The 26048-nt window shown below is 36.5% G+C and overlaps 1 protein-coding gene across 1 annotated transcript in view; it reads right to left on the bottom strand.

Annotated features, from left to right (window-relative positions):
• Positions 1-289: 289 nt before the first annotated feature.
• LOC108238533 (polycystic kidney disease protein 1-like 2) overlaps positions 290-26048 on the bottom strand; it is a 31229-nt gene continuing 5470 nt past the window's right edge. Inside the window, 27 exon segments of the mRNA XM_037975905.1 lie at positions 290-867; positions 6438-6569; positions 7255-7356; positions 7881-8091; positions 8813-8973; positions 11320-11447; positions 11598-11731; positions 11844-12174; positions 12978-13163; positions 13361-13492; positions 13575-13671; positions 13773-14007; positions 14269-14550; positions 14779-14945; positions 16389-16627; positions 16718-16917; positions 18005-18151; positions 19024-19202; positions 20655-20756; positions 21166-21396; positions 21474-21664; positions 21783-21897; positions 22461-22574; positions 23687-23818; positions 23982-24102; positions 25156-25280; positions 25584-25727. Coding sequence (XP_037831833.1) covers positions 676-867; positions 6438-6569; positions 7255-7356; positions 7881-8091; positions 8813-8973; positions 11320-11447; positions 11598-11731; positions 11844-12174; positions 12978-13163; positions 13361-13492; positions 13575-13671; positions 13773-14007; positions 14269-14550; positions 14779-14945; positions 16389-16627; positions 16718-16917; positions 18005-18151; positions 19024-19202; positions 20655-20756; positions 21166-21396; positions 21474-21664; positions 21783-21897; positions 22461-22574; positions 23687-23818; positions 23982-24102; positions 25156-25280; positions 25584-25727 — 4530 coding nt within the window. The 3' untranslated portion in view covers positions 290-675.

The raw sequence follows: 26048 nt of genomic DNA, 5'->3' as shown, positions 1-26048 counted from the left end.
ACTCAAAATGCTTGTCCTGTAGAGCTTCAAACTATTATGGTTCAGAAAGTAAATAAGTAGATAAAAATCACAAAGTGTTTCACATCAAAATAACGTGACCGGGACAAAAAGAAAATAGATCAATGCTAAATAGAAAATAAGCTCAAATACAAACAGGTAAAAGCAGATAAAACCAGATGCTACCTGAATGTCAGTCTAAAACAAAAAGTTTTCAGCTGTTTCTTAAATACTTTGCTTTAAATAAAATGCAGTATTTCATTGCAACTAGTATGAAATTAAAATGCAAATGAACACCTATAGTATGCTTTTATTTTTGTCAAACAAACATTTGTTACAGCCTTTCTTTGTGATTAAAGCAAGTGTGATTTTACAAGACAGGAAAAAAAGAATGACCATTAAAAAGAGACTGATAAAGAGCTGAATGCAGCAATTTGACTTCAGTATGAAATAAATGCAGATTTTTATTTACAAAATATAACCAAGCTAGTCATATTTCTTTGAATATTACTTAAAGTAAAGGATAATTAAGCATATCTAAAAGATTATTGATCATACCACCACAAATCATTATTCTTCCACACTGAAAATATCTTTCACCAAACAGAAAAAAAGCAAAGCGCAGGACTCAATGATCACGCAGAAATTCAATCAGGAAACACAACACAAGCGTGAGGTTCACTTGTCAGATTTGTGATAAATGTTGACATCAGCTGAGGGGCTGAGGAAATCTCTGCTGTTATTGAGGGTCAGGCCACTGTTCCCGCTCTCCTCAAGCCCCGCAGACTCGTTCTCGCTTTTATATCTGACGCCAAAGAAGTTGCAGATTTTGTTCAGCAGGAGGTTGACAATCTCTTCCTCTTCTGAGGGCTGGATGAGAAAAGAGATTAAAAATCACTGTCGGATGCATATGAAATACTGGAGCTCTTGACATTATAATCTTAACTTATCTAACTTTACTATTAACTTCAATTTGTGTTTATTGGTTTCCCTTAAGGCAATATGAAAAATGCTAGCACTGGAAACTGTAAGATTGGTGTTCAAATATTGTACTTTGCATGGGGATATTTTGAATTTTGTCTTTGGCTTATGACAACTAAACACATCCTCCTCTAGAGAATAAAGACTTGTTGTTTAAATCCTGTTGCAGACTGACACTCTGTGGTTGCAGATAATTCACACAGAGCTTTGACAAACCTTAGAGCAGAGCAGAGATAAAAGACACATTGATTGCTGAAATTATTGCTTAACATTGATCATTTAAATTGAGTAAAAATGCAAGTGGCTGAAACTCCTGTGCAAATGGCTTGGATTCTGCTTATTGTCATTCTGATTTGTTGCCACAGTGAGGTATGAAACACTGTGTACTCTCATACTCAGAGGATGGAGCTCCTCACGTTATCTCTAAGGCTGAGTCTGGACACCCTATGGAGGAAACTCATTTTGAAGGCTAGTATCCAGAATCTTGTTCTTTTGGTCAGGATCCACAACTCATGACCCTAGGTGAGAACGTAGCTGGATGAGTAAATCAAGAGCCTGGCCCCAATCCGCCAGTCTGGCTCTCGCTCCATCCTTTTGGGGTAGAGACTCACCCTTTATCCAAAAGGAGCATTTCACATTTGTCTGGTTGAACCATAGCCTCAGACTTAGAGGAGCTGACCCTCATCCCAGACTCTTCCCACTCGGCTGTGAACTTCCCGGAGCACGCTGAAGGTCACGGCCCGAAGACGCCAACAGAACCACAGCGTTCGCCAAAAGCAGATATGGGACTCTAAGGTTCCTAAACCAGACACCGCTCTTTCCATGACCCCTCTCCGGGACTAAACTTTGTAGTGTTTATGGATAAGATCTCAAACAGAAACAGAGACATGGGGAAGTCCTGGTGGAGTCCAACTCATACCAAGAACAAACTCGATTTTGTGCTGAGAATACAAACACAGAGGCGGAGGTCATCAAGGTCTATAAAAACCTCTCCGGCTCCCCTAGGGGGAGCAAGATTCTCCCTGACATGCTAAAGGTTGTGAACTCTATACGGCTGCCGTAATGAGATTTTGATGGCTTTATATTGTAACAAGTGAAATAAATCATACTTAGCTCTGAAAAACATCAAATGAGATCATTTGATAGATAAAAATCTGACCTGCAGACACAATAATGGCACGAATGCTGAAAGTCTATCAAAAAGGAGCAACAAAGCAAACAGTGTCATAAAAATAAAACCTGATTTGAATTTTACTTTCACTGAGTATTAAAGCTTTAAACATTCCAGGCCCCTTTGCCTCGGTTGGGTATCAACACGACTTTTGGGACATTTAAATGTCATTAATTATTTTCATTTTCACTTGATCTCTGCTTTGGGAATGGATTGTTTTCAGAGTGCTTGAACTGTCTAGACAGCTGCAATTATGAGACAAAAGCAACATTTCACAGCAACAATCCCTGTCGCGTTCAGGACCACAGGCTGCAACAACTAACTGCTGAGGTCCCACTGGTTTCCTCACAAATACAAAGAAAGCCGATAAAGTTTTGCTAACTGGTGTGATTTTAACTACATTCCAATGTATGTTGGTCTTATATGCACAAAAAGACTGCTGAGGACCACACCTTTCATTACTTTACTTCTATTTGATGTGACTTCACCAATATTGTTTTGAAAAATAATTCTTAGTTACATTTTGAACAGGGGTGTGTTGAATTTTATTTCCACTACTGCATTTTTTTAGTCCACAAGACTGAATATACGAGTTTAACGCTATAAAATTGTGTGCCTACAGACTTTAGAGATGCTTTTCTTTATGTGTGAACACAATATATACTTTGCAGCCAAAGACAACTACATACTCAGAGACAAAAGCAGTAATTTTGTTCACTAAAAAGACTAATTTTTAGTTCAAAATGACCCATTCTTAACAATAACCAACTGTTACACAAAAAAACGTTTTTTATTAGAAGACACAGCAAAAAGTTCCTTCTTTAAGAAATGTTTGTGTCCTGCAACTTTACAGCCTTTAAGAAAAGAAAAAGCAGCTAATGCTCATTCACATGTGGATATGACACATTTCATTAAAAAACATGGCAGCAATCAGATTTTGAACCTAACACAGCTTTAAACGCTGTTTTCTTTATCGATCTTTCTGTTCTGCTGCGTGTTTTTCTAATGAACCCTGTTATGAATGATAAATGCAGAGACAGCAGTGTGTTATAGGAACCAGACAAATTGTTTCTGCAGGTTTCCTTGTAGGTTTGAAGTGTACAAATGTTACATCTGTTCATTCATTAATCTAAGAAAAATAAACTAAAACTTTGCTCTGTCTGCTTTTTTAATCATACAAACTCGTTTTTTTTCAGCAAAGTCAACAAAAACTCTGCTGTTTTGTTAGAAGTATTCCTCTTTTGTCAATCGATGCCACTTAAATCTGATTTACTGTAAATAAAATAATAATCGTATATAAAGTTTTGACTTAAAGCTTAATTTATGGGAGAAATATTGGATCTGTTTTGAATGCACATATTGTTAGTTTGGCCTTGTTCTCAGAATTTGTGCAAAACAATTTTAAACACTTAAAATAATCCTTACATTTGCTTATAAATTCATTTTATGGTATGCTCAAGTAACAAAACACCTTCTGCCTGCTAGAAAACTGCTAATTCTTACTGTCTAAAAGGACCTGATAAACATTTATTCTGATTGTGAGCAAAAGCTTTCACATATTATTGAAAAAAGTGGGAAAACAAGGACTGTCAGGGTCAGTAATCAGTGGTGTCCTTCATTCTAATTAGCAGTTTTAAGTTTCCGAACCAATTAGTTTTATTCTTTTTGAAGGTTTTCTTTTTTCAGTACAACTGCAGCTACAATACTAAACAACAAATCTATCACTCATGAAACAAACAAAAAATTTAATCCGAATTCTAATGTTATTTTTTTCTTCTTTACAAAACAGTTACATTCGTTGTTGGGAAAAAAAAGAACCAACAGGTTAATAAAAGTCGTGGAAAATAAAAAGTAATTTGTTCGAAGATCGATGGTTCTGTGAAACAGAAGCTTTTTGAATAAAATGATTGTGTTTTATGAACCTGAAGTAATCTTTCAGAGGTCACGAAGTGGCAGACAGAATATCAGCCAGATGAAGATTAATGAAACTTGTACATTCGCTGTAAAAACTCAGTTATTTGAGAAGAAAGTTCAGTTCTTTCCTTTACTGAAAGACTGAATTAACACCTGCTGCTGTCTGAAGCTTTTTAAAGAGGTGTAAAGTAACCAGCCATAACAATATGACCACCCTGCTTTTAACGTTAAAGCATCAAGTCATGGAAAGAAAAAAAAAATAAGATTAGCATTAGATGTTTTATTTCCAGTTCTTTGGCCACAGAACCAGCAGATCTCATCAGATTTGTTGATTTCTGTCCAGATCCTTGCACTAAGTTCTGTCTTGAAAGATCCTATTTCAATTGGATAGCGTTAAATGCAGGCATGAATGACCTCAGAGCCTCTAAAGGTGGCCTGGACGGGTTTGGTCATTCTGATCCTGGATGTTAAACCTCCTAATGAACTGATGAGACCCGACAGTAGCAGCAGAGTTATAACCTGGATGAGGGGTCTGCTCAGCTGTTGGCTGATTAGAGATAATTAAACAGCTAGACTTGGAAATATTCTGAAGATACTTGTTTGTTTTTTGGCTAAAAGTTTTAATGAACTGTTTTTACTGAATCCTACTTAATAAAAATGTTGGGATTTTCATTATTCAGAGTGGATTGTAAGATGCGGTTTGTTTGTTTTGCGGGGTGTTATGTTGCATTATGTTCACCCAATTAAACACAGTGCTGAGGTGAAATTGACAGTGAGGCTGTGTAAAACAGCTGAGTGCACCGTGTTTTACTGACGTGGATTTTTACAGGTTCAAATCTTCAGTCTTTGCTCTGACACTGAGATCTGTGGAGTCTCTAATTAATGTATGCTCATTCTTATATCACATCTGTTAAGTAATTAAGAGTTATAAGAGATAACTCGACTCAGATGTCTCGGTTACAGTGAAGTGGCTGTGTGTATCTGCATACAGTGTGAGTAATTGATATCTGATCTCATTTGCGGTAGAAATTTAAACAGTCAGGTGTGAACGCTCTCAGTCAGAGCTGTCTGCTTGCAATTAGACCACCCAAAACTGATATAAACTGCAAGGTGTGAACAGGGCCTTTGAGTCCTCCGTAAGCAGGTTTTTGTTTGCTGTCAGATGTGTGGTCGCTTTGACAGGACGGTTTGTTCCCAGCAGAACAAACACAATGAGCAGCATCACTTTACCTGTCAGTCAATGTAAACCTCTGATCAATGCATGAACCCTGAGAACACACAGTTGTCACTTTTAATACAAACTTCACCCGTTTCACACCAATTTGTCTGTCACAAGCCCCTATATGGCTGTATGCGATTTGCAGTTTTTAGCACAGATGTTTTGACAGCTGCTGCCAGTCACTTGTTGAATTTGTTATTTCCTGGCTTTTTCTATTTTAAAATGTCAAATAATGAGTTATGGATAATTTATCTTTGCTCAACATGCAATAAAAGAAGTAAACAGTAACTGCAGGCAGTCATTTGAACTCACAAGATATGAAGAAAACACATTTATCTGAAATTTAAATGTTATTCAGCTGCAAATTTTCTTTATGCTTTGATTTATTCACATCAGGTGGAAGTTTCCTCAGTTAGTCACACATTTTGTCAGTTTACTGCATAAATAGTGTTCAGTTTCAATTTATTAAGCTTTTAAAGTCTCCTGCTTCAGCTAGAAACCAGCTCATTTTGTTGCTTTGACATTTATTTTATATTTGCTCTCAAATATGCACAAGAGCAGCTAATTTACAACATAATGTGAAGATCAAGTCTAATGTTAATACAGTTCTGTTTTAAGTTTCCAACCCTGTGCAAGTTTGGATTTAAGAAAGACAGTATATAAAATCTTCGAAAGTTTAGTTAATAAACTGAGATGAAGACATGGAGAGCAAAATGAACTAAATTTTATAGCATTTTACTTTTGTTAAAACAGATAGATAGAACATTGGTTCTGCTCTGTCAAGGCTGAATTTAATTTATTGTCTGTGTATTTTGTGTAAATAAAAACCAAGCTGCAGTGCACTGAATAAATAAAAAGGATGCTTTGAGAAGCACTTAGCAAGGTGCTTTCAAGGAGATGCTAAAAAATGACAACAAATTTCATTCTGAAAAAAAACAAACAAACAAACAAAAAAAAACAGCAAAGCTTTTAAATAATTAATAATAATAAGTAAATGGGAGGAAATAACAAATAAAAGCATAAAACCTCACATTTGTATACTCTGCACTGCAAAGAGAATGACAATTTTGATCTAAACTAGAATAATAATAAAAAAAGAATGCAATGCTAAAAAAGGAGAAAGTGGGTAAATTAAAATGGATGGTTGGACGTTACCTTGTGGTGAATCTGCTCCTCATTTAGAGCTACGAGAATCACAGAAATGAGGAGATTGAGAACCGTAAATGTCATCAAGATAATACAGGAACCAAAGAGTATTCCACCGAGAAATGGCTGACTGTCCAAGACCTGGAAAATAAATAATCAGGGAATCAAATGATCTCTTTAAAAGAGAGAGGTCAACAAAAATCTATATTTATTACATGGGTTTCTTAAGTTTCTGCTGTTTGCCTAAACTGTTACGAATAAATAAAAAATACACAGTCATTCACAAAAGTTTGAAATCCCTCTCAGTTCTTTATGTTTGAATACTTTCAAGTTAAAAAAAACAAAGTCCTGCTTCTTGGAATCAAAATTTGTAAAATATGAGAAGTGACTCACTTTATGGAAAACTACACTGTCAAACATTATCACGCTTTTTCAGATGGGGATTATGCTTTCAGTTTAATTCACAGGAGCTGTGTCTGCATTTAATTCCTCTTTGGCCCTAAAATGTACTCTTTCATGCATTATAGAATTCAAACATTGCAGAGGTGAGGATAATCTAATTCTCCTGCAAAATCTCTTTTCAAAACATCCCTATAAGTTGTTTTTTATTCCACTCACTGCTGCACCGGGTCTGCCTATACAAACTTTAAGCTGCATATAGTGGATCCCTGCAGACTGACTCAGATGGAGACACTTACTGCACACAAGTGGACGAAGCTACCATGAGTTTATTATAATCCGAGGCCAGGAGAATAAGTCAGCAAATATACATTACTCCTAATAAAAATGTCACACAGAATATTGAGTCTTAGAATATATAACTCACCTCCTCATAGTTAAAAATGCCCATCTGCAAACTGATGACGGTCAGAAGGGAATCTGTGAAAGTTCTGTAAGAGTAAAGCTTCCATCCGTAAATCAGGTTGCTCTGAAAAGAAGATAAAAAATTAGCACAAGAATAACTGAGTTGATTTCTGTCCGACACAGTTTGGACAGTTTCTTTTGATTCTAAATGCCTAAATCAGACAATATGCTCAAAGAAAATTAATAAGAATAAATTGAAGACTTAAAAAAATATCCTTGTGTCCCAATATTGTGAAGACTGAAAACTTCACAATGCTTTTTAAGATTAAAGTACAGATCAGTAAATTTCAGCTTAAAATTTTTCTCTATTATAAACTTTTGTTTCTGTAGTTAGAAATCATCAGTTACAAGCAAACCTCTCAGAAACTAATGCCTTAAGACTTCCTGATCAGACTTTTCACAACTTTATTAAATGTATTTAAATGTCTTCACCTCTGAAGTTTAATTGGCTGAACACAGTTTGGTTGAGGACACTACCTCCTTTTTGCAGCACTGTAATGAACCTAAAAAAAAACCTGGCTCATGCAGCTAATTAAAACAGGAAAAACAGGAAAGTTAAAGGTCTTCGTAAAGCGACAACATACTCACTGCAATGGAGTACGCCACTAACATGATCACAATGATCACAAGAAAGTTTAAGATGTCACTCCAGGCTCGCTGCAGTGCTGCGGTGATCAGGTTCATCTTGGGGTTCAGTCTGAGAAGGTGCCACAGTTTGATGGTGGAAAGAAGGACCAGGAAGGCGATCAGATACTGAAGCGTAAAGTCAGCGGTGGCCGTCTCATGAAAACTGGCAAATCTACACAGAGAGAATAAATGAGAGTTAACAAAAGTGGAGACAAACTTTTAATTTAACCACTTTAATATGGACTAATGAAAAGAACCCTGCAGATTACAATGTTTCACTGGGCTGCAACTGTTGGCAACTAGGAGACGCAACGTTTGGAGAAAATACACAAATTTTCACATGGAGTCAAACTGTATTGATACTTTCGACACATTTTCATAGATACAGATGTGAATAATAACACATTCATTCATATCTGTACAAAACTGCAAATAAATGACAGCATTTGTGCAACATTCCTGCCAATAATGTGCAAATTTATTTAGTCACAAAGTGTCTAAGTGTCATGTCTTAATGTTATCACAATTTAATCTCTTTTTTTTTGATTCCAGTCAGTCACAAATTGGTCTCCAAACGTTCCGAAAGTCTTTACACATTTCTTGCGCTTTCTGATTCAAGGGAACTAAATTGAGAAGGGGTCGAGATGGGTTCCAGACACCTGTGACCCAAATTACTCTGAGAGAAGATTGTTTTGCAATTTTTTCAACATGTTTTTTTAAAAAACAATACTTAAACATGTTCAAAATTCCTGCGACGTGAGAGTGAGTCTCTGCTCAAGGGAACTGAGAACTCTCACAAACACTTCTAGACATTTTGGAGACTCCCTCTCCGATGTCGTTCCCAGTTTGTTGCCAACTTTCGCCGCCCAGTGAGACACTGGCTCCAGGCTCACTGTTCTTTGTTGTTTTGGTAGTAAGTCATGTCACGGTTTCCAATCAGGGTCCTCTTGATAAAAACGGCCACAGCGCTCCAGCTCAGCAGGATGATGCTCAGCTCCAGGAGGTTCCACTTGTTCTTGAAGTAATTCAAATGCTGCTGTTTCATCAGTTTCCCCTATTTTAGGAGGGGGGAAATGGAAATTGGTCATATATATATATATATATATATATATATATATATATATATATATATATATATATATAAATGTTTGTTTTTAAAGTTGGATACAACTATTTGATTTTTAATTAAAAGTTGCTTTTACCCAATTTGGAGTCAACCTTAAAAAGTAAAGAAAATTGAAGCTTTCACTTAAAACAAATAAAGGAATTAGTTATTTCTAAATAAACCTAATTTTAATCTAAATACATCTGTACTAATCTTTTACATTTTATATAGGTTTTAAAGCCAAAAAACAAGTGCATATATTTAAGGACATTTCCCTTTATCACATAATATGATGCTTTTTCTCATTTCTCTAAATCCACAAGACTTAAGGTGCAGTCAAGAAGGATACAAAACAGGAACTTAATGGTCTTAAATTACAGCTAATGGTGAACACTCATGAGCACAAGTTAAAAAAATATCATTATGTTTTGAAATGATCCAGGATTTTAAAAAAAGCATATGTAACAAAACTGCAAATGACAGAAGATTGATGCTATTACACCCAACAACACGTTGTCAACATATATGACCTTTTCTTATATAATAGCTACAGCTGGGTTGGATAGTTGGAAAAAACAAAACAAAACAAAAGATATAAATGTTTGGCTTGTTCCATGTTGCTCAAGTAAGTCTGAATACATTCTCGATTTCTTTTTAGATTGATTTTTGGCACTAACAATGAATTAATATGATGTATGAATTACATATTATTTCACTGACAGTTTTAATCCATCTATGGGAGATGGGAGCTGGTGCCTATCTCTAGAGTTTACTGTGTGAGAGGCAGTGTACTTCCTGGACAAGTCACAAGTCCATCACAGGGACACACAGAGACAAACAACCATTCCTGCTCTCACTCACACCTAAGGACAATTTAGAGTTATTTATTAACATGCACGTTTTTAGTCTGTGCACAACAAAATCACCAGTGTCACAATAACACTAGTGGGTGTCTATATGTGCCCACTCTTCTAAGTGAGTGTTAATTTTAACTTTTTACACTTGGTGTCAGTTTTGATCGTATAACTGTTGATGTAACTCAAACTATAGTTGATTTTTTCTCACATTAATATAATAATTCATTCAGCTTTGCTGTTAACTACTTTACAAATATGCCAGATGTTTTATTTTTGCTTTTGTTATAAAAAAATGAACTCTGAATGTGTTTTTTTGTCACTGAAAGTGATAGTAGATGAATGTAGACACTCCCTGGTGTTGTATGGCGGATGATTTGGCTGCGTGGGAGGAAACCGGAGTACCCGGAGCAAACCCACACATCCAACCTGCAAACTCCACCCAGAAAGGCCAGAAGGCAAACCTAAAACTTTCTGGCTGTGAACCAACAGCTCTAACAACACTGCCATTTTAACCTGGACTTCTTCTCTTGTTTCTTGACTTTATGCCTCTCATCCAAAAGGTTTCTTCAGCTCTGATCACTGATAGGAAGTTCAGGGCTCAAAGGTTATTAGAACAAACATACAAGAGGGCATTTAAGTTCATGTCAGTCACTGACCCACCCTGTCATTGTGTAGGTCATTTGGGTCATTATCTCTTGTGGAACGCCTCCAAACGAGGCCAATTTGTGAAATATTTTGGTCACATGTTTCAAGGTGACGGTGGTTGTGCAACTGCCTGATGAGACGAGTCAACATGTTTCAGCTGGAGGGTGCAGAGTGCATCTGTGAATCTGAATGACTCTAAACACCCAGATGAAGAAAAGCATAATACCAAATATATTCAGTGAAATGCACACTGGCAGTGCATGTTCTCATCTAAATATGGTCATAAAAAATACAGTATGCTGTTTATTTTGGGCAGACAATATCTATAAAAATGCCATCATGATTTAATGGTGCTCTGCTCATGTTTTGTGGGGTTTAGGTGGTGGACAATAAAAGTTCTGTTTATTTTATGCCAGAATTACAAAACTCTGTAATATCAAAATATTATTGGAATTTAAACAAATGCAGCACACATGAAGTCTGTTTGTAATATTTTCATTAATTCAATAGCTATGTATTTAGGCAGACATGTCCTCCTGCATCCATCCATCCTGTTTTATTTAAGAAAAGTGACTAAAATAAACTTGTGAGATTATTGTGCGATAACATTTTCTACCAGAACACACATGTGATGGGTCCTGCTCTACTTATGTTTGTGTGGTTCCGTGAAGCCACCTGTGAAATAATAAATCTCTGCCTGAAATAGATTTTGAATATATGTGGACAAAAAACAAACAAACAAAATGATGACAAAACAAACTAATAATTTAACAAATCTAACTTATCAGTTTACCTGCTGAAACATGTAATAAAGGATGAAGAGCATATAAATAATCTCAGAGGCCATGACGAAGAAGTAAAGACCGCCTGTTGATGCGTAAAGTCGGACACTCTGCAGCTCACTGTGGAACAAAAAAGCTCCTGGAAAGTAAGAATTAGGATTAGATTTATAGAAAAATAGGCATATCATTTACTTAGTTTGACTTTACTAAATAAATACAGGAGATCTGATGTCATGTTTCTGGTTGAAGATGATCTGTAACAGAGGTATGGATGGATTATAATTCTTACCTGCAGATGAGGTCTCCATCAAGAATGTGACGATACAGAAGAGGTTCACGTTGGCATTATAAACAGTGAACTCAACAAAGATTGCCCTTGTGTACATATCCAGCCATTTATTTCTGAAAAGATACTCAAGAGTGCTGTTGATGAAGAACACAAGAATATTTTAAGAGCGACATTTTTTTATTTTTACCTGACACAGCTTGTTCAAACCTATATGAGGGATTTCACACAGTTTCTCATCGAACTTACCGACTGGCATTTAGAAAATCAGGGCCGAGATCCGCTAGGAAGCCACCTCCCCTGTAGAGCGCCAGTCTGCCCCAGAAAGGCAGAGTCCTGAGCTTAGCTTGTGTCTGGTACTTCCACGGACTGGATGCGCTTGCAGAAACATTATCTGTCACAGAGTGGTTCCAGCCCAGTTCGTAGGACCCCATGTCCTCCACCTCCCATGAATATGGAGCATCGCAGTCGGGCACTAATGTAAGCATGACGCCGGCAATCTGACACATGTTCCTCTGCACTCTCAGCTGACGAAGACGGGCATTACCCACCAGCTTGGAGTTTCCATCTGTGATAAATCCTGAATCACAACATTTTAGCTGCAGTATTATTACAGATGTATGTTACTCAAACTGTGCATTGCTCTAATTATTCTAACCTTTATAAACAGTAAATCCTGAGCTTTTATTCTGACATCTTGTTAAGATTTGACTTCTAGTCTGTTTTGTCTTTTTTTTAAGACAGTATTGATTATTTGGACAAACTAAGAGATGGTGGCGTATCTTTACCACATTCAGAAGCCAAATATTTGAATTTTTTTCACCTCTGCCGCTGTCTGCATGCTTTCTGGCATAAGCTGATCCTCTGACATTGTGATTTTTCTCAAAGTGTACAAATTTTCTTCTTCTTATTGTTCTTTAGGTCTTTTCCCCATCAAAACCGGGTGTTGGGAATGCCACACCTCATTAGGTTCCCAACAGTTACAACATTTAAAACCAAATCTGGCAACATAATTGTCATTTTATTTTAAATATCTGATAAAATTCAGTAGTGTTTGATTTAAAAAGTAAACAGAGATTATTTAAATTGGTAAAAATACTCTTTTTTTTGTCATCGAGGAGATTATTTTTGTTAAAACTAACAAGCTTAGTGGGAGAAATCTGCTTTTTTGGATGGCATTAAATGTTTCAGGCAGACACATAAACTATCACAAAGGCTATTAGAGATTTTGACTCAAAGCTATACAAATCTTCTTAAGCTGTTTACCTAACAGATTAAAGCATAAACCCTGTGTAAGATATGTAAACAACATGCATTTGTGTCAAACTGACAAAAGATGCCATTGGTTAGGTATAAACAATTATTTTTGGGATGAATTCCTACCTGGATATTCTCCAAACAGGTTTGGGAGCAGAGAGGTGTTGGCCCATGTGAACACATCCTGAAGACTCATGGTGTCTGGGATGTCTCCAGTGAAGCTATTCCTAATGTGCTGATTCAGCAAGAAAGCATTGGGATCTCTTTGGCTATAAGCAACCAGCAGCAGCATCCACATGAAGCCCAGGTAGGCTGGAACACAAAATTACAAAATAATAATTAAGAATAAAATGAACTGGAAAACATATTTTTTATGCCAGATTTTTTTTTTTACCTCCACATGAAGAAAACAATCTGTTCATACTTTCTTTCAATTACTAACAGTGTGGCAAACTTACATATCCTTGCTGATATGAACCGATAACAAATATACATATGTTCTTACTCACTTAATATCTCAGTGAGGAGAGCAAACACCTTCTGTTCCATAATCTTGTTTCTTTTCATTTTCTCAATGTCTGCGGGTGGAGGTGGCTCGTACAGACAGTCAGCCCATCTGCTCATTGTTTGGTTGTTTTCACCTGCAAACGTTGCCGAATATTTTAATATTTCTTACAATTTCTGGAAAATAGAAAATGTACTTTGCAAGTATTATGAATTGACCTGGATGTTTTTCAGCTTTTTCGAATGCCACATCTTGAAAATCTTCCTCGTCAACTTTCTTTATTATCAATGCGAAGAAGACTGCGAGACATATCACCTGTAGTGTAAGGCATATTGTCTTAATTCTAAGAAAACAGAGCGAGCCATTTGGCACACATTAAATAAGTCATGCTGTGGGTGTAATGTACGCCTTCTCACCTTCAGTGGCTGAATTAAGAGAAGACTCTGAAAGAAGGAGACGAGCATGGACACCAACCAACTTACGGAGCGTTCTTTTCCAAATTTCAACCCATAAAGCATTGTAAAATACCCGGATATGACACTGGTTGCAATCACCAGCAGCCAACCAACAAAGATAAACCACCAGGGCAGTACTCCATGTCGACGCACTCTCTTTTTCTGGCCATTGTCACCAGAAATGCCAGCTGCTGGCCTGGACCTGGGATTGGGAAATTAAAGAACGGCTTTCATTCAATTTCAGCTTAATATAAAAGAATGCCATGTATATTGAAGAAAATCTACAATAGCAGAGAAAAATATATGATTCATCATCTTATTTGTTGGTTATGAATTTGCAAAACCAGCAAATGTTAGCTCAGTCCACCCACAATCAAAGAAAAGTAGGCAGAAAGCATTAACTCAATGCTTGAAACCCAAATTAAAGAAAGAAAGTGTGATAATTTTGAACTAATACTTGTCATGTTCATTTTGGTTGACATGGCTGGTTATTGAGAAGTGATCTTCAAGGAAGCTCTTCATGCTCTGGACCTGCTGCAGAGCCTGACTGTAGCTCTTTGGGTTGGGGAAGCAAGAGGGGCCCAGAAGATTTAACTTCTTTTCAAGGTGACACATTTGCCTGTAGAGATGCTGGGTTTTATTGCTTTTCTTTTGGATCCCCTCCCCTGTTGGCACAGGACACAAATAAGCTCTGATCTTAACAGCGCAGTAGAACAAACTTTCTGACAGCTTTAGTCAGCTTTGACAGATGGAGAAGCAAGTTTTATCATTTTGTGCAAAATTTAACATTTCTGTTCCTTTACTTGTAAGTAGTAACAGCTCTATCTGCTGCATAATGTTCTAGTCCTTAAAAAAAACCCATTATGTATAATAAAGTAAGGAAAGTGATGAGTTTTCTCTTATTCTGACTTGTAATATAAAAGCATTGTCACCATAGTAGAGCACACCTGGTAATTGAGCCTGTGACTTTGAGTGGGTGCTGTCACTGGTTTTGTAATTCTGTTTGAGAAAGTCTTCAACCTCAGAGAGGATGCCATTGATATCGGTTCCTTTTCCAGGTCCAAACTCAGACTCAGTAAATGGGATGTTGCTTTTGGCTGTCTCAGGGAGTGAATGGACAATTCTTGTTATATCCTAAAATACAAAAGACCATTCAGATCATGTAATTTACAACACAAAATCCAGAAAAAATTGAGACTTTGTGTAAAATGTAAATAAAAACAAAATACAATGATTTGGAAACCTCATAAAGCCATAGTTTAATCTGAATGGAACATAATAAACATATCAATTGTTAAAACTAAAAAAAGATAAAGTAATTTTAAATTGATGGCAGCAACATTTTGAAAACATTCCCTCTTTTTTTAACAACTGTCTGTAAACATTTAGGACCTGTGGAGACCAGCTGCTGGAGGTTTTGGAGGGAATGTTGTCCCATTCTTGTCTGATGTTGGATTCTAGCTGTTCTGTAGTCCTGGGTCTTTTGAGGTTTTTCATTTCATGATGTTTTAACTTCTGAAGAGGTCTGGTCTGCAGGCGGCCGGCTCATCACCTGAACTCTTTTACTAGAAGACGGCAGCGTTTCTGGATGGTGTTAACATCTGGGTTCTTTTTTGCCTGATAGAGCTTTAAGCAGCATTTGTGGACGGCACAGTGAACTGTGTTTACAGACAGTGTTCCTGAGCAGAACAGAACCAGAACCTGGTTTTAATGCAGAAGATCACCAACATCCAACACTGACTTTCAGCCATTTCCTTTCAGCTCAGAGATTTCTTCAAATATTTGAAATCTTTTGATGGTTGTATGAACTGTAGATGATGGGATATTCAAAGACTGCTCAATTTTTCACTGAAGAACATTTTTCTAAAATTGTTCTACTCTTTTTAGATGTAGTTTTTGCAGATTGGTGAATTTCTGCACATCTTCATTTCTGAGATTTAGCCTCTCTAAATAACTCTTTTTTTTTAACCTAGTCCTCTTATTGAAATGTTGCCAATCACTCTAATGAGTTACTAAATTGTCTTCCAGCTGATTCTTATTCCTTTTTACTTTTACAGCCTTTTGTTGCCTCTGGCCCAACTTTTTTGAGTGTGTTGCTGCCTTAAATTTAAAATTACCTTAATATTTTCCTAAAAATGATACAATTTATTAGTTTACATTTCATGTTTTGTTTGTTCCATAGTAAATATAATAAGAGATTTTCAAATCGTTTTATTCTGGTTGTATTTATGTTTTACACAACATGCCAGCTTTTTGTGAATTGGGGTTGTAATTTAATGTTAAACACTTTTTATTCTAGCATTATTTTTAACTTGGAACAATAAGATTTATAAGAGATATAAAACTACATTATGTAAAAGTAACAGCTATTTACGAGGCTATTTGTATTTTGTCAAAAAAAATCAAATTCAAAATGTTTTTTTAATTGAGAAAGCTCCTCGGATGAGAAGCGAAACGTCTTCGACTACAGATTGGAAGTCCAGTTGTTTTTGTTTTTAACCCTCTTTTTGGATTTACCATGTCCTGGATGACTGAGAATAGAAGTACTTTCATAGTGCACAAAAACAGAGCACCTGCCTTTATAATAATATCTAAACTGACGTTTCCATTAGTGTTTGTAGCCATTTGGGAGGAAACAGACTGCAAAGTGCTCTCGTGTTGAAGGCTCTTTGTTTTCTTTGTTTTTCTCTGGCAACAAGGCGCCTCCCGAGGACGAGTGTTTCTGAAGATGCTAACTATGAGGATATTTATTGGAAACATAATGAGGGAACTCTGGACTCCAACCATGAACTGCTGCCAGGTAAACTCAAAGTGACCTAAAACCGGAGGAGATGTGAGGTCAGTCACTGTGAAGTCTTTAAAAACAAACGTTGAATATCATCAAGTGTAATTAAAATCAGATTTACCCAAGTCCATGACCTGATCAGAGGGGTCTGTGGGGATGCCATAAAACATGATGCTGGTCAGCATGGTGCACAGCAGCAGGGAGAAACAGCAGGACACTCTCTGTACACAAGTAAAGGTGCTGCTTGGAGGTCGATTAATCACAGAGTACCAGAGGTGTCCATCATTGAAATCCTTTACTGTCTTCATAAAGAACAAGTTACTGCAAGATAAAAGCAACATTTTAAATCCTAAACTTTTTAACAGCCTAAAACTCCCAATTAGCGAGGAATTATCATCACATTTTTAATCTCTTTTTATTACTGCAGAGGCTTGCAGCTTTGTGACATTGGAGATTAAAGAAAAAGACAGAAATCCTTTGAAAGTCCTCAGCTCGGTGTTTAGGCTGAAAATACGAGACAAACTTGGCAGAGAAGTGAAAGGATTTTTTTTTTTTTTCCAAAATCTATTGTAATTTCAGTAAACCTCAAATGAACTGTAGCCAGACAGATAGCTCTTCACGCTTAAAGAGTGAATTAAAATGTATCTCAAACAGATTTTGTGTGTTTTTGCTACACATTCAATTAAAAAAATAAAATCCATTTTGAAAACTTGTCTAGGGGAAGGCGAAGAAAGTTTTATCTGTGGCTCATTTTTGATAGTAATACATTGTACAGCCTGGTACTTACCAGGAATTTCCAGAGACTTACCTGGTACTTCCTGTATTTACAGACTAAATACCAAGTAACATATAAGTACCAGATATGTGTAAGTATCAGGCTCGTACCCGGTACATACAAGTCAATTCATTATGTACTTTCTTCCCATAAGTACCAGGTATGTACCTGGTTACTACCCATTAAGTATTACGTGTATTGAGCTGTTTCATGTACTACTTATCTACAGTCTTTTATTTAAAAAAAGGCTGGTCCTTACCAAATGAAATTAACAAAAAAGAAAAAATATATCTAAAATACATCTAGTACGTCTAGTAATTCTATTTCTGTTTTTACTTTCACAATCTGCTGATAATTTCTTGGAAATCAGAGCTGTTACTTTTCTTTTCTTTGTTTCAGAATCTTTGTTTCCTCATGTATCTGGAAGTTGGAATCAGTTCTAAAACTCCATCCTGTTTTTCCAAAATTGAGTTCAATTTACATCCAACTCTGCTATTGCATTTTGCTTGCATTTTTTTTTTCTCTTATAATTTAAAAATCTTTTGGAAAAAAACTGTTTACTTTTCACATCCAATTTCCAGACTGTACCATGTAATATTCTGCACAAAGTACCACCGCATATATCTGCCTCACCTGAATTTCTTCAGATCCATTTCTGTTGAAACAGGAAAGAGTTTATCGAGGCAGCAATCACCCATGTCTATCGCAAGCCAGGAACTGCACAGAAAATACCATTTCTGCTCTGTCTGTAAATCCTGGACCATAACATTGCCTACAAACCTGAGAAAGAAACAAATTGAGGTATAGAGAGTTAAATAACCACCCTTTCTGAGAAACTAAATCAGTGTAGGACTGAATGTAACATGGAGTATTGAAGGAGCTTTGGTTCACTCTTCTAACTTTGCTTTAGTTCACTGATGTTTGCAGATGCTGTAGTTTCTGTGCAACTCCCACCACAACATGTCAACCTTTGTTCATGGCAGAATGACCTCCGGGTAATGGGACGTTCGCTCCTGTGGCAGCTGTACTAAATGTTTTCAACTTTGAATAATCCCTTTCAATGTAGAATGATGGACCTCAAATTGTTTGGAAATGACCTTTAACCCTTCCCAAACTGATGGACAGCAACAATTGCTTTTCTGCAATCTTTATTTATGTTTACCTCCATGACGTTGTCAAACACTCTATAGTACTTAAGACCAGAAAACTGTTGACACTTCTGCTTTCATGGATATGATCATGACTGATGAAGATCAGTTAATTGAATGTATTTTATTAGCAGCACTCAGCTGCTAATTGCCTTCTTTCTAACTATGGAATCAGTACTTCACTTGACTGAGCTTTTCACACTCTGCTTTTGCATTTTGGATTAGTTTTATTAGATAAATATAAGCACAGTTTTATGTTTAATTGACCTAATTTTAAGATGTGATGAAGGCAAAATATTTTCTTATCATGATACCTTCAATTTCAGTAATCAAAGAGGCTGTACATATATATTTTTGGATAACATTAATGACTGGTCTATTGACCATAGGGATGAGAGTAACTGTAAGACAAACCATGTCCTCCCACCCTGTTTAGTTATTGTAATGACTGCAGAAGCAGTTACATAAACTGTGTCTCTGTCACTCAGAGTTGTTCTTTCGTACCAAGCAGGGTGACGTCCTGAGTTGTTGTGCCACAGTCTGATCCCCTCCAGCTCTCCCAAGGAGTAGGGCGTCGTTAGCAGAAACAAATCCACCGCCCCCCTCTCAAACACCGGCTTCTTTGGGTCGGTCAGGTGGTGGGGCTTACTGTTTCCTTGTTCACCCAGAAGAGTGACTATAACCTGAAACAACATGCTGCGTTTTGAAAGCAAAGTCTGAAGATACAATATTATCAAACGAGTATAAAAAAAATCAAATACAGAATTACTTTTTATTTCAAGATGCTCTCAAAGAGTAAAAGTGATGAAACGATATCCAAAATCAAGTGTGCTCTGTATTCACAAAACTACCATTTACTGACATGGAAACAGAAAGACCTTTCGTCTGACTTTAACTCTGACTTAAAGTAAAACCTGAAAATGTGTTTAAAGCTTGTTAAAGTTCTAACAGCTAAACCCTTTAATATTGGATGAACATATTTTAGTACGAGCTGAATTTGTGGGAAAAATGTGACTGTCTAATGTGGTAGCGACAGTAGCCCTCTTTTTTCATTTTCTCACTAAAGTTCAAACCACTTTTACTCTTTTGTTTCGGTTTCAGATCTCCTCCAGCCCCCTGATAGAAAAGCTGGTCTCTTTAGTTTTGAAATGCTTTGCCGTGCTCTACAAATGGAGGAATACAAATGAAAGGACTGCTGACAAGTAGAGTGGGTGGCCTGAGATGTAAGAAACAGCAGCCAAGCAGAGCTGAAGCAGAACTTGTTCAGAAGACGAGCTGTGGGCGGAGGTGTGTTTTTAATGTAAAGATTTGGATCCTTTCTGTCCTTCATTTCTAACTTTACCTTGAAGATAAGGCACTTCATTCATATTCTTTAAAACTATATGTATATTTTATTTCTGCAGTCCAAATAGTATTTTTAAGGCTGTAATACAAATGTTAACATACTCCATCTGCAGGTGTTATAAATAGATGTTCTTACCAATGCCTTCAGCTGATTTACACATTTACTCATGCCTATAATTCACTACAGAGCCGTCAACCACACTGACCTCTTGCAGCTCATTTAAATAGTTTAGCATTATCGCTTTCATAAGATTTATGTTAATTTCTGTTTAATGCAGTGATAGTAGCTCCATGAGACGAATCACAGGATAAAAAAGTTCATTTTAAATTAAATGCTTAGCTATTTAATATATGTGTTTGAGTCTGACAAATGGTGTCTTTCATTTGTACCAGGAAGACAGAATTTTCATTTTTAATATCAGAAAAAAAACCTTCCCTAAAGTCTGAATTTTTGCTTAGAAGAGTAGAAGTTTCTCACCAGCCTTAAATGCAAATCTAATTATAGCTGCTGATTGTGCAGAAAAAATGGTGGCAGCTGCAGTAATAAATGGTATGTGCTTTTTAGTCCATTTTTATTTCATTAAATCAGCTGCAGACATAGTACTTTACAACTTCTGTTATTCCTAGATATGTTGCTTCAGTGTTTAAAGGCATAACGATATATTTTTATTGACAGTTAGCCCACTGAGGATAACAATTAGCAAAACCCACCGAGTGTTTCACTTGCAACTGGAACACCTTTCCAGAAACTGAGTTCTGACCTTCAAAGTAAATGAAACATGCACATTTACCTGAGAGGAAGTGGAAGCTCCTATCCGATGCCCAGTGCACACACACAACAGATAGCGATAGTTGTCCATGGGGTCATTGTCCTCAAGCACTGTTCCCTTCAACTGTTCATGAGAAAATTAATAAAAGATTTATATATATATATATATATATATATATAGCTCATTCATACATACATCTTTCTATCTATCGTTTGCCAGCATGATAGCTAGCAATAGATAGCCATAGGTAGAAATGTATGTCTTTTGTTGGGTAAAGTCATCAAGGAAGGTTCTCCATCAGTTGAGTTTATATGTTTATCATTATTACCTGTCAAAAAAGTTGTTATAACTTAAAAAAGGACTAGCTAAGTGATTTTACATGTACAGGAACACAGATTTACGCCAAATTCAAATGTTCCTATACAAATTATGAGAAAATACTTCATTATAGGATGTTCAATGTAACTCAAAACTGACTTTGGAGGATATTTGATTTATGAATTTGAGTGCCCTGAAAGGAATGACACTTTACCTTGACCGTGTCTTGAATGTCTTTTCTCCGTGCCCACACAACCACAAGAAGATAGGTCACAAAGAGTGCGCCAACAAAGCACACTACCACTGGATTCTCAGCAAAGGTTGCGAAAAGCTCAGCGGTGCGTGATGGGTCGACAAGATTGGGAGTCACAAAGAAAGAGCTCCCAAAAAACGTGAGGTGGTTGCAGAGGCACTGGGTGAGTAACTGTGTGGACTTCACGCCAACCTTCAAAGACAGCCATACTGTTAAAAAAGATTTTAAACCATATGATTTACATGAAAGACAAATTTTATTGTACTTACTCTGCAACCATAGTCACTCCAGTCCAACTTTGTTTCATTCCAGAATTTGCATGAAGATGTGATGGGGGTAATTGATAAAGTGGCATTAATAGATTTTATGCCTGGACCCACAATAGGCCTCACCACAAGATAATGGATTCCAGTGTTTCTTTTTAAATTTGTAGGACTGAGAATCCATGTGTATCGTTCCTCTGTGTCACACACACACACACACACACACACACACACACACACACATACCCAGATATACTCAAAAAATCAATGGAAAACATGTTTGTAAGGTATTAAAAAGAAAAAAAATGAAGTTACCTTGTGTAGTTCCCTTTTGAGGCATATCTGTCATCGCTACATAATTTGTCTCTGTGGGGTAATTCATATAACCAAGAAACAGTTTGAAGGGTAAAGGATCCTCTGAGGGCACCATCTTTAAAAACACAAATAAGCATAATGTAATAGCCTAAGCAATGCATGAAATAAGATATATTCTTTATCTCCTGAGTTGTTTAAGTTGTCTGTTTTCAAATAATAGTAGTAATTAGATGATTTGTGACACCGGCAACAGTGGTTGAGTATAAAATCTATAGATTCAGTTTGAAAATGTACTGTATTTGTGCAGATGCTGTGAATTAGAGTCAGTAACCAGGTCAGCATTGAACTCTGTGTGTATTTTTTGTAACCTTGTTTAGTTTCCCCAAATAATATACCCTTTCTAGCCTAACAAAACAGAAAATAATCAGGTACAGACATGAATGGAGACATGTATTTATGCTCTCTACTGTCCCAGCATGCAGCAATCTGTGCTGTAATATTCTGGTGGTGAACATGATAATGTAATCCACACAACCTTTTTATTTGAATGCTTGATGTGATCTTTGAATCTTAGTACAGATGCTCAGAGCTACTGACATAAATAGAGACTCTTGGTCCTGTTGGAATATTCATGACATATTCAGGTTCAGCACCAAGCACAGAAACAAGTAACAAAACCTTTAAAAGCAGGGTACTGTCAGCTGAAGGAATATCTATGGCCGTTGTGCTGTAGTTCCCCAGATCCAAAACAGAGGTGTTCGCTTGTTCTCCGTCAGGTCTTGGCAACAGAATCTGTGGTACAAACCAAAAAAACATAACATTTTGCTTTTAATTCTTCTTCTTTTTTTTAATTCTTGCAACTACAGCACTTTCCAATCTGGAATTATATTTTAGAAACATCTTGTCTCAAAATGTGTTGGAGCAGAAAAACCTAAAACTCCCAGGACAGCAGAACTTGAGACCTGGACTTTGACACCCCTGAATTAGAAGATGCTTTTCTGTGTCTGTAGATGCATTTATTAATTAAAAATGATTTAGGAACAATTTCAGTTTCATTCTGTATAGCCATCTTTAGAACGCAGCATAAATATGCATGTTAGTTTGGTTCAGACAGTCTTTTGGCAATGATTATAAATAAAAGTAAAGAAAAATATACTTTCTATTCTTCTGTTTTAAATAGATACTAATAACCACAGCATGCTATGTGGTAATAAGCAACATGCTGAGGTTGTGCTCGCATTTATTTAATATGTGTATTCCATTCTCCCAAACAGTAAGCACTTAAAGAACAGTTTAAAATTCTTGTTTTTTTGTTCAGAGCTCGGAGCACTCATGGAGATACAAAGTACACAAAGTAAAAGTATTTTAATGCACTGGTGGGTGTGGTATGAACTGGTGGCGAGTGAGGTCAAAACCAAACCTCCTCCAGTCCTTTTTAAACTCAAAGTTCCTTTTTGGTGTGACATTTAAAATGTGGTGCTTCTTAAAAAAAAAGTCCGAGATACTAAAAAGTGCACATAACTTTAACCTTTAATTTGCCACCAAAATATGTTCAAATTCTGACATTTTATTTTGACAATGCAGCTGTATTGTACTGTAATAAGAAAAGGCTGACTAGGTAAATCAAAATTCTTTTACTTACTGATATTTTTTCACCAGTAGGTGGTAAAGATTCAGACAAGGAGGAGCTCCATCAAACACAATGTGAATACTCTGTTATGTCACATGGTCAGACCTGGTTTTTATTTTTCAAGGTGACCAATTTAGTGAGCGTCATCACTTCATTTTGTTGAAAATTAAGTCCGTATTTTGTAGAAGAGGATGTGTGTCCCTGCAGTCTGCCCCGTGAGCTTGGCTTCAACAGGTAATCACATCTTAGAGCAAACCGCAGATGCAGCACTGACCTCAATATCTTCACTTAAGTTCTCCACAGGGATACCGGATCCATCTTTTGTTGTGAGCGACAGAGCGCCTATTAGTCCACTGATATTGCCTCTCTCATTCCAGGAAAATGGGTTTTTATCTAAACTCAGCATCTGTGGGTGTATTTAAAGAGCAACGGTGGGTTAAATCTCATTGCAAGAAAGGACACTTCTGAAAATTGAGAAAAACAATGATGTGACACGCGCAGTATCTGTAAAACACCTGTACTTTTTTCCACTCACACAGCTCACAGATGCACATCGTATTCAGACTTACTCGAACATCCACTGGTTCTCCTGAAGGAAATATGCTTGAAGGCAGTTCTGGCAGACCAAATGTGGGAGAAGAACTGTTGGCAACACTTATAAAACTCGAGTTTAATCTCTCTGGTGTCACTCTGTAAGACAAGAAAAGCAAACTCTTTATGCATCTTAGAAAATTACCTCAATAACAGATGGCTATATTATTCAGGTATTTTGTAGTTAATTATATTTGTTATATTTACAAGGAGAAGCCATATAAAATAAATGTTCCATTTTACACTTGTAAGTTTAACTTTAAACAACATCACGGGTGTGTTCTTTTGAGGTGTTATTTGTTGAGTTTTAAAGTTGAGGTTTTAGCAGTCACCAGCTGAAGGTGGTATCTCACTGAGCTGTGACTAATGGGAGACTTGTTGGTCTCAAAACTGGGGGAAAATTGCAAGAACATATGTGATTTTTCTCATTGTGGTCTCGCTGAACTCAGAGTGTTTGAGCCATGTGGCTGCGTTTTAAGTGAACGGTTTGTGAAAATCACAACCTCTTTTTGTGTACACGGCTTGCTAAACTGTATTCTTGGCCATGGACAATATTTTGTTACCAACCTTGGCCTTTTTTGTACCCACCTTAGCAGCCACCCCTATATTTATGATTCAATCTGCTGGAGTACACTTTTAAAATGAAGATAAGCAGATTTGGACCATTTTCAAATAAATATACATTATTTATCATCAATGTGATTTTGCCTCAGATGCTTTCTGTCAAAGGAGAGCTCCCCTGCAGGTGTAAGAATACAGCTCTAGTGCTCTTGAGACGTAATACCTAATTCAGCTAGGTTGGAGATGCCCAATACAACACTGTGACTATTTTGAGTAAAATGTTGAGGGATGCATTTTACAAACCTGTTCAAAACTCAAGCAACAGGGCTGGACTGCATGCCTCTATGACTCACGCAAGGAAACTGAGAACCCCACAAATGTTGCAAGACATTTGACAGATTAGCTGCAGCCCAGTGACATACCACCTTAATTGCAAGGTTGACGTCTTTATGCTGATCTAAACTCAGTGTAGATTATTTGTAGAAACAAGAAACCATTGCTCAACCTGTTCATTTAACACAAATATTAGTTTTATAAAGTGTAGAACCTTGCTTTCAGTTTTGCAAAGCTTTTAGCTGAAGTGAAACTTACCTACTGACGTATAAACTGATGTGGGGTTGTATAATTATAGTTGGCCCCTCATTTGTCTCCTTTATGTTCAACAATGCACTCTGTGTGTTGGTTAGAGTATCAAGAAGAACATCAGAGATGTTTTTCTGTAAAAAAAAAAATAAAAAAAAAACAACAACAAAACAAACAAAAAAATAGAGAACATTATCTTCTGAAAATGGCATGTAAGTGGCACAAAGAGCTGAAGATAATAACAACAAACCATCCAAACCAGACAATGTCACCTGTAAAAAATCTACATAAAGGCCCAACAGGTGAGCAATAAAAGATCTGGTGTTTTTTGAGGCTGTAGATGCAAGTGTTGCCACTTAAGTGATATTAAAATCCCCAAATCTTCCTTTAAAATGTAAATCTCCATTCCAGTTTTTTTTTTTAGGTTGATGACTCACACTGGAAGAATACTCCAAGATGTTGCTCACTCCCTCCACAATGGTGCTGGCTGCAGTGAGCATTTCTTCTTTCTCTTCAGCTGTGCTCACGTTCATGTGCACGATGGATAAGCTGAGGTTTGCAAACAATGTGGAGGCAGAAACCTTGAGGGGAGAAAAAACTCAGTGAATTGAGCTGTGCAAAAACTCAATGCAGATTTAGGATATTTTTAAAGTAAATGTAATTTAGAAAAAAATAAACACTTATTTTAAGTGATAAAAATGTAAATGTATTGAGACTGATTTCTTAAAGACAATACAACAATAAAAAGTAGGACATACAGGTGCTGGTCATAAAATTAGAATATCATGAAAAAGTAGATTGATTTCAGTAATTCCATTTAAAAAGTGAAACTTGTATATTATATTCATACATTACATACAAACTCATATATTTCAAATGTTTATTTCGTTTAATTTTGATGA

The sequence above is a fragment of the Kryptolebias marmoratus genome, linkage group LG6 (genome assembly GCF_001649575.2).
Source record: "Kryptolebias marmoratus isolate JLee-2015 linkage group LG6, ASM164957v2, whole genome shotgun sequence".
Taxonomy (NCBI): Eukaryota; Metazoa; Chordata; class Actinopteri; order Cyprinodontiformes; family Rivulidae; genus Kryptolebias; species Kryptolebias marmoratus.
The sequence above is the reverse complement of the archived record's forward strand: the minus strand, read 5'-3'. Positions and strand labels throughout refer to the sequence as shown.